The sequence below is a fragment of the Manis pentadactyla genome, chromosome 14 (assembly GCF_030020395.1).
Source record: "Manis pentadactyla isolate mManPen7 chromosome 14, mManPen7.hap1, whole genome shotgun sequence".
Classification (NCBI taxonomy): domain Eukaryota; kingdom Metazoa; phylum Chordata; class Mammalia; order Pholidota; family Manidae; genus Manis; species Manis pentadactyla.
Genome location: NC_080032.1, coordinates 14,569,720 through 14,586,711, shown reverse-complemented (window position 1 = coordinate 14,586,711; position 16,992 = coordinate 14,569,720). Strand labels below are relative to the sequence as shown.

General features: G+C 47.5%; 1 protein-coding gene across 1 annotated transcript; it reads left to right on the top strand.

Annotated features, from left to right (window-relative positions):
* The first annotated feature begins 1,821 nt into the window (after window positions 1-1,821).
* MLEC (malectin) lies at window positions 1,822-16,992 on the top strand. Its single transcript, XM_036929181.2, has 5 exons — window positions 1,822-2,183; window positions 8,463-8,641; window positions 10,112-10,288; window positions 10,394-10,451; window positions 11,600-16,992. The coding sequence occupies exons 1-5, from the start codon at window positions 1,949-1,951 to the stop codon at window positions 11,827-11,829; spliced, it is 879 nt and encodes a 292-aa protein (XP_036785076.1). The 5' UTR covers window positions 1,822-1,948; the 3' UTR covers window positions 11,830-16,992.

Below are 16,992 nucleotides of genomic sequence, written 5' to 3'. Positions count from 1 at the left end.
TGGGGGACTGAGAGAAGGCATAAGGTTAGGCCTTTTGAGGTCTCCCCAGAGGTTTAATCCACTTTTGTGATAGACTGCCTTGAAGATAAATCAACATGAGCAACTGGAGGTAGTATATTATTTGGTTAGAACGTGGGCTCTGTGGTCAACTGCTTGGAGAAAGGAAGCCTGCATCACCAATTTTTACCTGTGTTTCTGCTCTGAGAGCTGTTCAAGCTCTGACTTGTCAAGTTCCTCCAAAGATGACGGTTTTCAGAGAGTGGAGAGTAGTAGCATTAGAAGCTCTAGTGCAGGGCCCCAGAGAGGCCTGAGGAGGGGAAACACGTCTGTGAGAGGAAGCCAGCCCAGAGCCTTGCAAAACAGAGGGGAACAAGTGGGACCCGAAGAGAACACTCTAAACGCTATCCTTGGGGGCAGAAGAATGAATTCTGGTGCATTTAAATCTACCGCTGACATTCTCCATTAGGCACCCTGTTTTGTTGCTTTATAGCACTCATCACTGTTCTAAGTAATTGAGTGGGGGGTAGTTCAAAGTCTGTGATTCTCATGCAGAAACCCAGATGTTTTTGTTACCTGCCGCACGAAGTACATTGCTTGGCACACAGTAGGTAGGGTTGTTGGGTAAAAGGCATGAAGTCCAGTTAAATTTGGATTTTAGACAATGAATTATTTTTAGTGTAAGTATATTTCATTTGTTTATCTGAAAATTCAATTTAACTAGGCTTCCTGTATTATATCTGCTAAATCTGCCAACCCTAGTCGTAGAGCCTTGATAAATATTTGTGGAACAAATGGATAAACTGCTTTTGCCTTGGATCTACCCTAAACTTGTGTGTGACCCTTTGGGCAACTTTCTGACCATCTCTGGGCCTCAGTTTCTCTATCTGAAAAGTGGGAGTTCGGTCAGTGATCACAGCGCAGGGTTCACCAATGCAAGGGAGCCTTTGGTGAGTGCCAAAGAGCAGAGAGGAACCTCCCCTCCTGTCTGCGCCGAGCAAGTCCGCACCGACAGACTAGATACCTCGCGCGACTCCCCGCTGGGTCCGGGAAAGCCCCGGCCCCGCCCCTCCGTCGCTGGGGCCGGCCCGAGGCTGTCGCCATGGAGACAAGGGTAGCCTGGAGCCCCACCCCCACAAGGCCACGCGTTTCCGCCGCGTTGGAGCCTTCCGATTGGATGGCCGTCTGGACGCTACCACGAGCCCCGAGCCCGCTAAGGGGTGGGGGCGGGACCTTGTCCTCGTGGTCCTCTTGACCTGAGGACCAACTCTTGTGGCCTCTCTAGGGGAGGATAAGTTCTCTGCCTCGGGCGGGGGAAAAGATTGAGTCTGGGGCCGTAAGAGTGTCCATTTCTTCTACTAGACCTTACGTTCGTGCTTCTTCCTAAGAAGAGGGGGCGGGAAAGTCGACAACGCCCCCTCGAACCAATTCAGTTCCACGATCTGGATCACCGGAAGTGCTGGCGACGTGTCAGTGCGCCCTACCCTAAACCTTCCCTCCCACCCCGGCCACCTTTCCTATTGAGCTGCGGGATTCCGGGGCCGCCTGGGCGCTGCACCCCGCCACTTCCGCACTGAACCGCCGCTTCAACCGAACTCGCAACCTCTGCGCGCCCTCCTTCTAGTGCCTGATGGTTGGACTGGTCACTGGGAGTGGCCACGCCCTTTTCCGCTCCTGGTAACCAATAGGTGGCCGCTTACCGGCGGGGTGGTGGGTAATTAATGAGGGCCTGACGCTGATTGGTTGCAGCGTCGTAGCGGGGGCTGGGCGACGTGGTAGGTTGTTCCTGAGGTGGGAGGCGGCACCCGCGGCTGAGAAGGAGGCTGTTGAGCGGCATGTCCCCGGCGGCCAAGGCAGAGCTGCCCGTGGCGCAGTGTTTCTGAGTCCGGGGCGGCCTGGCGGTCGACTGAGGCCGAGGGTCGGCGGAGGCTGCCTCGTTGTGGCGGCCGCCATGCTGGGCGCCCGAGCGGGTGAGGGCGCGGCCGCGGCGCTCCTACGCCTGCTGCTGCTGCTGCTACTGCTGCTGCCGCCGGCGTTCCGGGGGCCGCGGCTCGGCGTGGTTCGCGCGGCTGCGGCCGGGCTCCCGGACAGCGTCATCTGGGCCGTCAACGCGGGCGGCGAGGCGCATGTGGACGTGCACGGGATTCACTTCCGCAAGGACCCTTTGGAGGGCCGGGTGGGCCGAGGTGAGAGGAGCCGCGGCTTCCCGGCCCGCGGTACCGGGCGCAGCCGGCTGGGCCTCGGGCCCCGGCTCTGGTTCGAAGTTTCACCGCAGTTTTCTCAGGGACCCGGTCAGAGCTCAGAGCCTAACGCTGGGTCGAAGCGACCAAGAAGCACTGAGGCAGAGTTGGCTAGAAGTTATATTTGGACCTCACATCCTGCATTTTCTTTAATCCCTCACTTCCCTCTGAGTTGGGAAAGTAAAGACGAGGGTGGCTTCTTGCCACCCCGAAGCCTCACGGGTTGTAGGTTGTCAGTGTTCCCGGCGTGGGTGGTTCTGCTCTCTGGTAAAGACAGTTCCTGATAGATTCCCGCCGACCCAAAAATCGGCCGCTTTCCTTGCCCCTTTTGCTTGACTTTTAGCCAGAATAGAAAGGCATCTTCGAAGAGTGTGGGGCCAGGAAAGTTTTATTGTAGCTTCCTCCCCAGCTTTGAAGCGAAGAATGTGTGTGCTTAAAAGTAGAAGCTGCAGGCCGTCCCCAGAGGGTGGTTCTCTTGAAGCCGTCCTGCGCTTGAGGCTGGTAGTGTGTCAGCTGGGTCAGCCAGTGGAAGATCTGCGTATTCTGAGAGTGTAAAATCTACCCTAAATGGTTTTGAGAGGTATGATTCCAGTTTATGGGAAAAATGATTTTGACTTACTGAGCAAGAGGAGTTTTTGCAGAGCAGCACAGTTCTCAGAGTTAGTGTAAAAATTGCCAGGGGCTTCAGATGTAGGTCATACCCAGACCACATTTTGGGAGGTTCTAAGCTCTGTTCCTTCTGTAAGTAGGATTGGAAACAGGTTTAAGAAGGAAATTCCCTGCTTCATGTGTTGGAAGGAGATTTATGCTTGTATGCTGTTCAGAGGCTGCCAAATTGGCATTATGTCATCTCCAGAAAACTAGGAGACAGAGTTTCTCTCACTCTTTCCACGATGCTCAGATTTGGCTCTTGCCTTTAGGAAAGGGTTTAGCTTAGTTCTTCCAAGTTAATTGCAGTGTCCTGGAGTTTGTTATAGTAGGGAGTTTATTGCTTCTATACATGTGAGGGTGTTAGGACACAAGGCTGTTTTCTGAAGTTCTATGTTTGTCTTGGAATTTATTTAGCTCTGACATAGAGGTTTCAGTAGCCTGGTTCAGCTGAGTCAGGGCGCCTTGAACTTTAGCAGCTCTAACGGCAGCCAAAACCAGACTTAATAGCAGGAGGTCGCTGCAATCTCCATCTTGGACCCTTCCTCTTTCTTCATGGGTGTGGGCAGGGAGGAAGGAGCCCTTGAGGAAATTAGAGACTGTTTGTGGACTTTGCCTCTTGAGATAGCTGTGGTGAGGACAGTGTGCAGATGGTTCCTTTCACTTAACAGATACCAAGCTTTACATAGCTTACATTATCCTCATAGGTCCATTGTGCAGAGGAGGAAACTAAGATCACACAGGTTTAACCCCTGGCTACTCCCCTTACTCAGAAGTCCTGGTTTTCATCTGCTGGTTTAGCTCTGTCCTTGGGTATTGGCTCATGGTTACAGTTCTTTCTGAGGAGTTGTAGCAGGTAAAATTGTATGAGACTTAGTAAAGCTCATGTTTGTTTACTGGCGTCCTATCATGGACCTAGGCCTTTGGCACACTATAAACAGAGGTTCCCTGCTCCATTCTGCCAATTTGGGTATGAATTGTAGTAGTATTAAGGTATGGATGGAGAATGGAGGGTAGTTGTTACCTGCATCTTGGACCAACCTGTTGCAACATTGCACTTCCTGGGGTTTGAGAGTAGCATTTTGCTGGCATTAGGTGTGGGGCTGAGATGTGATTAAGCTTCCACTCTCAGGGGGCAGCACTATAGTTGCTGTGCTGAGGAGCCGGCACTACCCAGGGAAGTATAGCTGTTCACTCTCCCTCCCTTTCCTGGTTTGGATAAGGGTGTGCCAGGTATTTGGAGACCTTATGTCATGTAGATCCCTACACTAATTGCAGTAGGAGCTCTTATTTATGTCTTCTTTCTTTTCCCACATGCCTATAATATTGTTTTCAGCATGCTGACAAAAGTTCATTTTATGTTGAATGAATTCAGGTATTTGTTACCAATTTAATCCAGATAAGGGTTTGGCCTGCTTTTGAACTTGCTCTTTCTCTATAGTGTCTTTGTAGTTCAGCATTCTTGTAACTGAGTGGCCCAGGGCACCTAGTGGCTTTTGCTTTCAAAGGCACTTCATCATGTTTATTGACTTTCATTTCTGCCTCGAGGATAGCTAGTGCTCATAGGAGATACAGCCTGGGGAAGGCTTTTTCAACCTATGGAAGTACCACTATGGAAGGTGATTCAGAATTGCTCAATTTGGGATTCTGGCATGCTGTGCATTCCAGGTTCTATTTAACTTGCTCTATTTGGGTTCCTCTTGACTCTGAGGAAAAGACGTGGTTGTTCGGCCTGAGTGCATAGAACTAGGTTTGGTTTTAGGAGAGGCTATTTCCTCTTCGTGGAAAGATACCTGCTAATCATATCTATGACCTTGAAGAACTTGTTTTACCTCTTTGAGCCTTGTTTTCCTTCCTAATAACATTTTTTCACGCTTTCAAATCAGTGACATGAGTCTGAAAACTCTCCTGTCCAGAGTAGATTAAAGTGTGTCTCTTTTTCTCTGCTTGATGACCTTTTACATGGAATTAAAAGTAGAACAGAACATGGTTCAAGAGGGGGAAAAAAGCTGGCTAAGGGCCTAAGCCTATCAGATTACTAATTCTGCAGCCCTGAAGAAGACCCTTCTTTGGGCAGCCTTCCTTTTAGTTAGGGAATGACTTGGCCTTGGAAGGATGAGAACTTGAAAGATCTGATGAGAGCACTGCTGCCTCTGATTTGCTTAAGGCCATGGGATTTCTTTAGAATTCTCTCCCTATACTGTCACCTAAGAGGTAGGCTTCATTTGCAGGCCCTCCAAGTAGGAGAAGATCACTGGCAGAGAATTTAGATAGGTGATAATTCCATTTTACAAGTGAGAAAACAGCTAGAGAAAATAACTCATTTCACATCCCATAGTAGTTGGCAGAGCCACTGTTCAAACCCAGGCCTGTCTTACTCTAAAACCTGGGCTGAAATTTTCAAGTAGCCTGGCTACTCCATCATCCAGAAGTAAGCAGCAGTGTACATTATATATAGGCCCTTTGACTCCCTTTTTGATGAACTGAATCCCCAGGTTCCCTGCCTCAGTCCATTTAGGATAATTCTTTACAAACTAGTGATTCAGAAGAACAGTGGTCCAGCAGGAGGTGTAACAGGGTGGTGATGTTAGAGTACCATTGTGGGGCTGCATGGTGGGTTCCTGCTCCTTCTGCCTTTCCTACTCCTGTGGTTCCCAGCTCCAGTTTTCCAATTCGTTTTCTTCCATTTTCTCTTGGTCCATTCCCTAAACTCCCCAGAGTGGAGACATTTATTTAGTATGTATGCTTGCCTGGCTGGCATTCCTCTGTGCCTGTCTGTGTCTCTGTGAGGCAGTGTATTAAGCTTTTTACAGATGTTTTAATCCTCACCACACACAGTACTGTGGAGTAGGTGATATCCCTATTTTACAGGTGAGGAAACAGCTTGTTCCCATCACATAGTGGGTGGCAAAACAAGGATTCAGATCCCAACCCATCTTACTGTAAAACCCGGGCTGAATTTTTTAGCCTGGCTACTCCATTGTCTAGAACTAAGAGGGAGGAGTTACAGTGTAGGCCCTGTGGTGCCCTTCCTTTTTGGTTAATTATCTGAGCTATACTGTGCCAACTCCAGCAGTGTGCTGACTGTATTTTAGAGGAATCTGTTTAGCTGTGAATGCATAAAGGCTAAGGGGAAAACAGAAAAATCCTTTTTTCTGGTGCTTTTCTTGGGACTTGGGCAAATTCAACTTTGTATGTGGCAGATCTCTTAGGGAAGCCTCTCGGGCTTTAAAGGGAAACTATTTAAAGATAATTCCAAGGTGGTTGAGTAGTTTTTGCTCAAAGGGCTGAGTTTTCTTAGTTGTGGGATGAGACTGCTACAGATTACATTATTGTCAGTTTCTCACTTTCCAAAAAAAGACAAAAGATTCCCCACACATGCACAAAATTTTCTGTATATCTAAAAAAATCTACTTAATATTCCAAATTTGTAAGGATCACGGTTCTCATGGAAGAAGGAAATTCTTCAAACTCAGTTGGAAGAGAAATAGTCTTTTTTTTTCCCTCAGTATGACATGCAGAATTTACTGGAGGTAATGTAAGCTTGATGGGAAAGAACGTTAATTCTACACACGCTGCCGCAGACAAATTGAAAGACAATTTACTTGAGCAGTTCTTTACTTCCAAGTCCCTGTCTTACCTATATTGCCTTCGTGGATCTTCTATTTTTTTAAGTAAGGTGTCATTGATATACAACCTTATGAAGGTTTCACATGAGCAACATTGTGGTTTCAACATTGACCCACGTTATCAAGTACCCCCGCACACCCCATTGCAGTCACTGTCTATCAGCGTAGTAAGATACTATAGAGTCATTACTGTCTTCTCCGTAAGAAATGTTAGTCTTTTAAAAAATCTCATAGGTTTGTGTCCCGGCATAATGGTTTGAGCCTGAGAAAGAGCTGGGGCAGGTTGGCAGTCGGTCCTTTGTAGTGCTTCTCAGCTCCTGGTCATTGCTCTTTGAGGAGAAATAGGACGACAAAAGGTCTGAAGACAATAGTGCAATGAGTTTCCTGCAGCATTATCTCTGGCCATCTGATCTCGGGGGCTACTGTTCACTTACAGGAACTGTTAACAGTTGTTTGTTTTTTTGAGGGTTTGACCTTAGCCACAGGGTCTTCTGGTTATTCTTTTACCTCCCTTGGAGATAAAAGATCTCTCCCTTGATGTTTCGGTGATTCAGAAGATAAAGCTCTGGGATGACTGCTCTTGGACATTCCCCAAAGGATTTAGGTGCCTAATGTGTTCAGAGTCACTGGGTGAGATTGAAAAGTGGTCTTGAAATTTTGATTCCAAGCTGAAGGAGAGACCAGACCTGTAAACCAAAATCACTACTAAGTCAGTAGTTTGGAAAGTAGATTTAGGGAGCTCTGGAAAGCCTCTCTGTGTGTGCACAGGATAAAGGAGTCAGCGAGGCTACTTTCTGAAGGAGGAAGCATAACTATTCATCCCGGGCTGGTGCGTGATGGCTTATATTTAAGGAAAGACTCCAGTAGTTTGTTATGTGAGGGAAGAAAAACATACACTCTCTCTTCTACCAAGGCTGGGGGAGGGCTGGGGGTCATAGAAGTTTTCAACTCTTCTGATACCGGCTCAAGGTAAATAACTTTGTCCTGTTACCCTGCCTCATTCCTTGTCAGTCGAAATGGGAAAGGTTCCCCAGGACTGGGGCATCTTCAGCCAGGGGTGCCAATAGGACCTTGGCAGATTTTCTTAACTTGTTGGGTTGGCTGCACAGGCTGACCTGGGAAGAACAGCATTGCCTCATTGCAGTGCAGGCACCTCCTCTGCCATTTGTTCATTCAGCAAATCATACCAAGTGCCTGGTTATGTGCCAGGGACTGTGTAGGTGCTGGGGATACAGTAGGAACTTGTCTTGTGGTTTCACTGGGGGTATGTTTAAGACAATAGGGGAGGTGGAGTTTTGTGAATCTGGGAATTAAGGTGCTTGTTGTACCTAAAGTAAATCAGAGGGCATCACACTTTTTATGAGCATGTTTCTCTTTACCAGCCTTGGAACTTTATGAATTAAAATTATAAAAAGCAACTAAAGCTTGTATCTTGTTTGTAGTAAAGACAATGAAGAACGACTTTCCTAACAGATGTTCTATGTGTTTTAGATTCTGAACTTTTCTGGAGGAGAAAAAAGTGTTCTTTGAACTTCATCATCTTGTAAAATTCCTGGCTATCCCCCTTGTTTGATGAGGTTTCTCTAAGCTCTCCCTCTCAGGGAACCAGACAGCTTTGTTCTAATAATGAGTAAGACTGTGCTCTTCCCATCACTACACAGTTGGGGAAAAGCCACTTTAATGTGTTTTAAAAAGTTCTACCATGAGGGTCATGGGGCTGTTGGGGTGATTAGTGTTTGGTTTCTTTTCATTTTATTCTTCCCTGGTAATGGCTGTCTCATTCTCAACATTGTGTCTAGTCTGTTCAGAGCCAGGTGCAAGAGTGGGTGGCCCCATCCACTGGGAGGGTTATTAGCTTTGCCCTGGAAATGCCTCTGGTGCTTCTGGGTCTCTGTTCTTCTTTTGTATCTTGCCTTTGATGTGGTTTCTCTCTGACTTTTGTCCCCAGCCTCTGACTATGGTATGAAACTGCCGATCCTGCGGTCCAACCCTGAGGACCAGATCCTATATCAGACAGAGCGGTACAACGAGGAGACGTTTGGCTATGAAGTACCCATCAAGGAGGAGGGGGACTATGTGTTAGTGCTGAAATTTGCTGAGGTCTATTTTGCACAGTCCCAGCAGAAGGTGAGACCTGGTCAGTGTGACATTGCCACTCTTGGATAGTCCTCTGCTGTGGGCCAAGAGTGTTAAGAGCCTCCCCAGAAGGGACGAACAGATGAGTGTGGAGGAAAAGCTGGATTCCTTCTACCCCCAGAGAAGTTATGTCTCATTGCTCATGAGGCTGCACTTGCCTTGGGGGCTGGGGACAGAAGGTAATGGCCGAATCCTAGTTCTTTGCAACTAACCGATCCTGTTAGGGCCCTCCTGGTTCTCTCTCCCTCCTTGATCATCAGCACCTTCTAGTTTTTAGCCTAATTTTTTAGCCTTGTCCTTTCCTCTAAATGCCTTCTTTCCATGTTGAGCTTTTGTTTGTATTCCTTGTTCCCTAAGGCCACTCTGAGACCTTGATAGTGAAGGAACGAGTCTTTGATTTGGCTCATGTAAAGAACTCTAGCCACCCTGGAGTATGCCCATCTCTGTCATTTCTTAAATTATTTTTGAACTTGAAGTCCAGGCAGTTACATGATGTCGAACTGCTAAAGGAGAATGAAGCTAATAGGTTTTATTTTACATTTCTCTCCTTTCATTAAAAAAAAATTATTATTACTTTTATTAAAGTATCATTAATATATAAATTTATGTTGGTTTCAAATGTACATCACAACAGTTCAACAGTCCCTGTGATCAACTTATATTATGATTGCAAATTATTGTGCCCTTTTATCCTCCCCCCCACCCCCGCCTAGAAGTCACTTCTCAGTGTCTGTAAGTCTAATGTTTCATTCCTTCTGTTTTGCTTTTTTTTTTTTTGTTATCATTAATCTACAATTACATGAAGAACATTGTTTACTAGGTTTCCCCCTTCACCAAGTACCCCCCCACACCCCATTACAGTCACTGTCCATCTGTGTAGTAAGATGCTGTAGAATCACTACTTGTCTTCTCTGTGTTGCACAGCCCTCCCCATGCCCCACCCCATATTATCCATGCTAATTATAAGGCCCCCTTTCTTTTTCCCTGCCCTTGTCCCTACCTTCCCACCCATCCTCCCTAGTCCCTTTCCCTTTGGTAACTGTTAGTCCATTCGTGGGTTCTGTGAGTCTGCTGCTGTTTTGTTCCTTCAGTTTTCTTTTGTCTTATACTCCACATATGAGTGAGATCATTTGGTACTTGCCTTTGTCCGCCTGGCTTATTTCACTGAGCATAATACCCTCTAGCTCCATCCATGTTGCGAATGGTAGGATTTGTTTTTTTCTTAGGGCTGCATAATATTCCACGTGTATATATACCACATCTTCTTTATCCATTCATCTACTGATGGACACTTAGGTTGCTTCCATATCTGGGCTATTGCAAGTAGTGTGGTGATAAACATAGGGTGCATACGTCTTTTTCAAATCAGGGGTTTTGTTTTCTTTGGGTAAATTCCTAGGAGTGGAATTACTGGGTTGAAGCTGTTGGTTTTGACACTGACTCCTTTTTGAATCTTGGAAGGTATTTGATGTGCGGTTGAATGGCCATGTTGTGGTTAAGGATTTGGATATCTTTGATCGTGTCGGGCATAGCACAGCTCATGATGAAATCATCCCTATGAGCATCAAAAAGGGGAAGCTGAGTGTCCAGGGAGAGGTGTCTACCTTCACGGGGAAACTCTACATCGAATTTGTCAAGGTAATGCTCCTACTGGCCCTCACAGCTGAGGAGGAGCTTAAAAGAGTGGGTGTGGGGGGAATGTTGGCTGCTCTGGGAGGTTGACCACTCTTTCCCATTTCCTAGGGGTACTATGACAATCCCAAAGTATGTGCACTCTACATCATGGCTGGGACAGTGGATGGTAAGTTGTGTTTTTGACCTGCTTTTTGACTTGGGCTGAAGGATACGGTTGAGGTTGAGGAAACTCTTGGGAAATAATTTAGCTAATCAGTTTTGAAAACACTTCCTAAAGCCAAACTGTGGGGAATTCAGGGTCAGACAGATAGGGTTGAAATGAAACGTGGTGCTAGCCCTAAGTTTGGAGTAAGATCTGTGTTCATGTCTTGCTGCTTTCACTTAATTTGCTGTTTGGTTTTGGACAAATTCCTTTAACTCCACTGTAAATTGGGATGGATAACGGTATGTAGTGGTGTGTTCTGACCTTGTAGTCATTTGGAATTGCCATAAACTTGTCCTTATTTTGTTTCTTTGACATCTGTTTTCTGGGGCAAAGGGAAAAAGGCCAAAGAAAGAGTCCTTTAATGTTTTGGTATGCTCTGAGAAATTCCAGCATTGCTGTACTGCATGGGACAAAGTTCACTTACTAATGTCTCCTTGTTCTTGGGATCCAGCCTTAGGGCATATCTCTTTCTCAGGCTTGAGATTGTCCTGGCTGCCAGCTTCTCAGGCTGATTTTTGCAGAGAAAGCTTGTGTCCTAGTGACTTTTCTGCCTCATCCCACCTCTGTGCCATTTCCCAACTCATCCTGAATGCATTGAAGAGTTCATCCTGTTGTCTTGATGTCTCCCCAAATTATGACTTCCAGGAGGACGTCTTGCCACTAAACAGATTTGTAGGTTGAATCCCTAAGCAGGAGACAGAGCAGAGGCATAGTGTGTGCTGAGAATCCAGAACTCTGTGCATAAGCTTTTCCTCAGTTGCTGTGTGAACCAAATGGAATATGGGGTTGTGGAAGGGAGGAGGAGGGATTTGAAAAGGTTAAGTTTGGATGTCGGGTCATTATCCCCGTCTGGTCTGGCCCCCTGGGAGCTCTGAAGTAGGACAGGAAGAGGAGATAGCTTCCCTGTGACAGGCTTTTTTACTGCTTTTTAGTTAAATGTAAAGAAGGGTAGTGTGTATAGCAGTCTGCTACACTTTCTAGGACAGAGGCTATTTCTGCTACCTCTGCCCCTTCCTGTGGACCTTGATTAGGCCATAGTGCCTTTTTGTTGTGGCTTATTTACTGCTTTTAAGGGTCTCACTTAAAAGGTGTCCTGTTACTTGTGTCAGATGTACCAAAGCTGCAGCCTCATCCAGGCCTGGAGAAGAAAGAAGAGGAAGAAGAAGAAGAAGAATACGATGAAGGGTCTAATCTCAAAAGACAGACCAATAAGAACCGTGTGCAGTCAGGACCCCGCACGCCCAACCCCTATGCCTCGGACAACAGCAGCCTCATGTTTCCCATCCTGGTGGCCTTCGGAGTCTTCATTCCAACCCTCTTCTGCCTCTGCCGGTTGTGAGAACAAATTACCATCCTGAACAGGGTGGAGGGGTGTGGGAAAGAAATCAAACATGTTGGTTTTGGTTTCTGTATTTTTCACAATGATTAACAAAAACAAAAAACAAAACACACACACAATTAAAGGAGATAAAAAGAGGTCGAGTGAGTAGAGAGCAGCCCTCATCCAACCACCTGGTCCCTGAGCTGCTTTAGTCTGAGTCCTTTCTTCTGGCTGGCCCCCAGCTGTCTCTTTCCTTTCTAGGGTACTTAGGGTCAACTGGATCCTACTTGTTCAAGGACCCTCATCTGTGTACCTAGTGGAAAGGACTCTGAACTCAGAGCAGACACGGTTCCTTTTTGTAGGTTAGAAATTAACAGCAGGGAAATGTCATCTTTTACCTGAGAAGAACAGTGCTGGGAGTTGGGTATGTTTTAAAGTTATTGTCCAGATAAGTTTTCAGATGTCTTGAGATTGAGAGTGTGTGTAGTTCATGTGTGTGTGAGAAGGTGTATAATTTGTATGATAAAGGTGAAAACAGAAGAGGGATTTAAAAAAAGAAAGAAAAGTAGGTATTTTCTTATGTCCTGGTTTTATCCCAGTGATGGTTCCACCTTCAGTGTGTGAGCTTTTGTCATTACTCGTCTCCCTGACTCGTGCCAGTGAGAGGACTGTCTGGTATCCAAGACGATTAGCTTATGTCAGGTCTTCAGGTTGCCTCTGACTTGTTACAACAAATCATTTTTATTTCAGTGCCTGTTGGGAACTTGATTTCTTCTCCCTCCTCCCTCCCCTTAATCTAGCTCACTTAAATCTCTTCTCTCTCTCAACATCCCACTAAGTTATAGCCAAGAAGGGAAGGAGACATGGGGGCTTGGAGTTCCCTCTGTTTGAATGTCTAATCCTCTATTGCCTCCCCTTGTCGGTACTCCCTCCCTGGATCTCTGAGCCAGCAGCCAGGAGTTCTTTTTACTGGCCTGCAGTTCTTTTACTGGCCCCTTTGTAGGGTCTTGCTGCCAGGAGATAGGGATGCTTTCCAGTCTGCAGCAATGGAACACTTGACCTTAAAAGTCTCTTCTGGTCTTTGGATTAGAAAAGGCTTATGTTAGCATAATTTAAGAGCAACCTCAGAGACTTGAGCCCTACTAAGTGACTGACCACTGTTTGGCATGTCTAGTTTCCAATGTTCATTTATTCCCATGTCCTTCTATGTCATGGATCAACCAGCTTTGGCTTATGCCTAGAGCTGCTCAAGGAACTAGACTGGTTGTCTGTATCTGGCTCAGTGAGACTTCTCACTGGTATTAATGGTATGCCCCTCTGTCGTTTCATTTCCCTATCCAAGTAGTAGTCAGGTTCTTGGTGTGACGGGGCCGAAAGACTTCTGATCAGCCACAGTCCTGGCAGCTCTGAAGCCAACCCTAGCATCAAAGAGTCTGTCTTGAATTCCCTTAAAAAATTTCTGCAGGAAATGAAGCTTCCCTGTTCCCCTCCTTTCTGGTCACTGTCATCCTTTTCCCAGTTAGCACAGCAATGAGGGAGGACCCAGCCAAGCCGCAAGGAATTCTGTGGAGGGAAGGCAATGGGATTAGCTTCTGCTTGGCCTGGAGCAGCATAGAAATCCCAGGCCAGGCCCATCTTTTTAGAATGTGTTTGAGTCTGTCTTTGTGGGTCACTGTTAAAGAGCTCCACATATTTGAACTGTTCATTATGTGACAAAGTAGGTAGTCCTTAGGCTCATTCCTAGATGTGGCTCTTAATGAGTTATGCCGGCCAGCGGTTGGTCCTTTGAGAGTTATAGTCTTTTACTTCAGCCTCGGTACTAGGGTATTGAGTCAGGCAGCCGGATGGCTGTAGCCTGCTTTAAGGGATGCCATCCCATAGCTTTGGTCCTGGGACCACCTGCCTGTGGAAGAGCACATCCTGACTATTAATTGGGCTCTGACCATGGTTTTGATTTGTGTTCCATGAGAACAACTCAAAGCCATAAGCCACTGCCAGTGGAGACAACCTGCAGAAGGAGGACTTGCTGCCTCCATTTGCCTTGTTGGTCAGTTGGCCCAGGTCTCCCTGAGGAAGGGGTGGGGGGGTCCCTGCCTTCTCCCCTCAGCCCGTCCGTGCAGTGACTCGGAGTCTCAGGAGGCGGCTCTGGCTCCGGGGCCGCCTCCCAGTGGTACTGTAAGGCAAGCAGCTCTGCTTCTGCCTGTTCCGAAGCCCACCCATCCCCTGAGCTCAGGGACAGGGACGGGCACTTTCCTCTTTGGTCGTGTCTGAAGGGAAGAACATTTTCCTAGGGCTCACAAACCTGAAGGAAGTGAGGAAACAGGAAGAAGTGTGGTGGGGGCTGGGGAAGAGTCCCCTGGAGTCAAGCCCACCCAGCCAACAGCTGCCCAGGGCTGCTCAGAGCTGCCTCATGATGCTGAACTTGAAAGCTTTTTTTGGCTCCTCCAAGATGATAATAGGTACATGAAGTTTAGGTGAAAGGGGTGGGGGGGCACTCTTTATTTTTGTATTGTGTGTGTCAGTAGTCACTCTCTTGTGCATCTTTTGCTTTTTGCACTGTTTGTTCCCATGTCTGTGTTTTGCGCTCTTGCTACAGCTGAGAGGCTGTGCCGTAGGGAACCTGACTGGGGTGGGGAGGTGCTGCGTGATGACCGGATGGTGGGAGGGGAAGCCTGGGTTCTTCCCCTGGACCCATGCTCTGTCCTCGGCTTCTGATCTCCCCGAGCCCTGCAGGCCAGTGCTGAGAGCAGACCACCATGGTGAAACTCCTTTTGCCAGAAGTGTGGCTTCAGGTCAGCTTCTGGGTGGACTGAGCAGAGATGTCTGCTTTAGATGGGCTGAGTGTCTGCACGGTAGCTGTAATTTGGGTCCGGCCAGCCGCCCTCTGCTCAGACTTCCTGGCCTTCACTCATGCTGACTGAAACAACATGCCAGTAAGCAATCTGGGATTCATGTCCCCTAAGTTAGATCCATTTTTCTGAAAAATCTCTGCTATTGAGGGGCAGCTGCCTAGTGGACACTTGGAGTTCTGGTGACTTAAAAGAGAGTTATCCACAAGTGTCAGGGATGTTAGACTCCTAGGAGGACCACAAGGCCTGCAGGGCCCCCTGTTGGTTTGAGAGTGTGATCTTTTTCTCTTGTTCCCACTCTTTGCCTAAGAGATGCTGGCCTGAAATGGGGGATCACAGAAGAGGTCACTTAGGCTTTGAAGAGATGGGGTGAAGTTTGAGTTGTTTACTTTCCCCTTTCTGTGCCTGGGAACTTTTTAATCCAGTTTCAGAATTGCGATTTGACTTCTTATCTTTTTGGAGAAGCTTCTGTTTTAAGGAATTTCTCTTCCCTTTATCCTGCCTCTACCCTCTCCTGGCCTTGGCTTCTAGAATCTCAGTTGAACTTCTGAAAATAAAAGCAGTATTTTCCCTTTCCTAGCACTTAGGTGCTTTTCCCTAGAAATTGGCTCATCTTGGGAAGCCCAGGGAAAGAATCAGCAGGTTCTTTACCCTCCCTGGGGGTTGGAGAAGGACCCACCCCAGTCAGCACAGTGCCTTTTCCTCTCCTGCTCTGAGCCAGGGTGTGCATTGCCTCTAGCTTCAGGTCTGGACAGAGGTCTTACAGCCCCCACCGTGGGGCTGCTTCCCCATCCCTTCCCTTCCCATTTGCTGACCGGCTCTTACCTAATTCAAGTGTCTTCTTGCCCTGAGGAACCTTAATGGCATCAAGTGGCAACATTAATATTGTCCTCCATTCCTTTCCAAAAGGACCTAGGAGAGCAGGTGAGCTTTCCAAAGTGAGAGACAAATAGATGCTCCTGTTTAAAAAAAGTGGGGGAGGGAGGATATGGTTTGGGCCTCCTGCTGTGGCCCTAGGGAAGGATTCTGGGGATCTGTTCAGAAATCTTGGAAGAAATCTGCTTCTCTTCTATGGAAAAATATAATTAGAGATCAAAGAGCTCTAAGAAGATTGCAAAGAAACCTTAATGTTCGAGCTTCAGAGAGATCAGAATAATTTTTCCCCTTCAGTCTGAGCTGGACTCTCTGTGTTTAGACCTCTCCTGGGGCAAGAGGGCTAGACTGCCTCATTTTGCTACAAGACTAGATTGGCACCAGCGGGTCACTGCCCAGTGAGGGTGGGTTCTTTGTACATGGGAGGCTTGCTGCTGATCTGGCTTGTCCTCCCCCAGCTGCCTTTTGGCGAGCCTGCTTGATGTTGCCAGATGATTTTGATAAGAGCAGATGATTTGGGGACTGGCTGGGTTGGCAGGAAAAGAGCAGGATGGATCCCTTGGGACGGGTTCCCCCCAGGAGTATAAAAACGGAGCCAGGATTCTGCTGGCAGCCTGGGAACAGTAGTGCCTGTTAGAGCTGGCAGAGAGGGCCTTGGCAACTCTCGCATCCAGGCAGTCTCGTGAGATGGGGGCACGTAGTGCCAGGGGGAGCAGAACTCCATCCTCACCTCTATTCTGAGCTTTAGCACTTCATTTCAGTATGAGGATAAACAACAACAAACTGAAGTGCACTTTCCGTCCTTTCAAAGGACAACTGTCGGGAAAGGAGAGCTGAGTTTTGCCAGGTGGGAGGGGAGAATTGGCAGGCAGAGAAGCTACCGCAAAACGAAGAATGAGGCATTCTGAGACTTCTCTTCCCTGCTGTGTCGATCCAGGGAATGAAAAGAAATTTGACCCTGGATTAGTTCTGTCGGATTTTCCTTCCAACAAGTTCTCCCATGCTAGGACCAGCTGCCCATTCTGAGCGCAGGGCAGCCTCTTCAGCCGTTATCGCCCTCACCTGGCTTGTCAGGAAACCGACCCCACCACTCCAGGTTGGGCTTGGCTGGCTGCCCTATTCTGCACCAGGTACTGGGGAATAGTGTCAAGTCTTTGTAGTGCTGTAGCTCCTGCTCTAGTTTCCCATCCTCTCCCTGCAGACGCCAAACCAGCTCTTGGTCTGTAGCCACACGTGCATTTACAGCAGCACAGTGAGGTGTGATTAAGGGGCTTTGAACCTGGCTGGCCCGGGAAAGCAGAAGGGGTGGATAGAGCTGTCTTTCCTTCTGGGCTGTCTCCATCTGTTCCTACCCCTTCCATGCCCCATCCTACGCCCACCAAATAGTAAAAAAAAATCAGGATGTTTTTCACTGTCCATTGCTTTGTGTTTTAATAAACAATTTGCAGTGACACTCTAA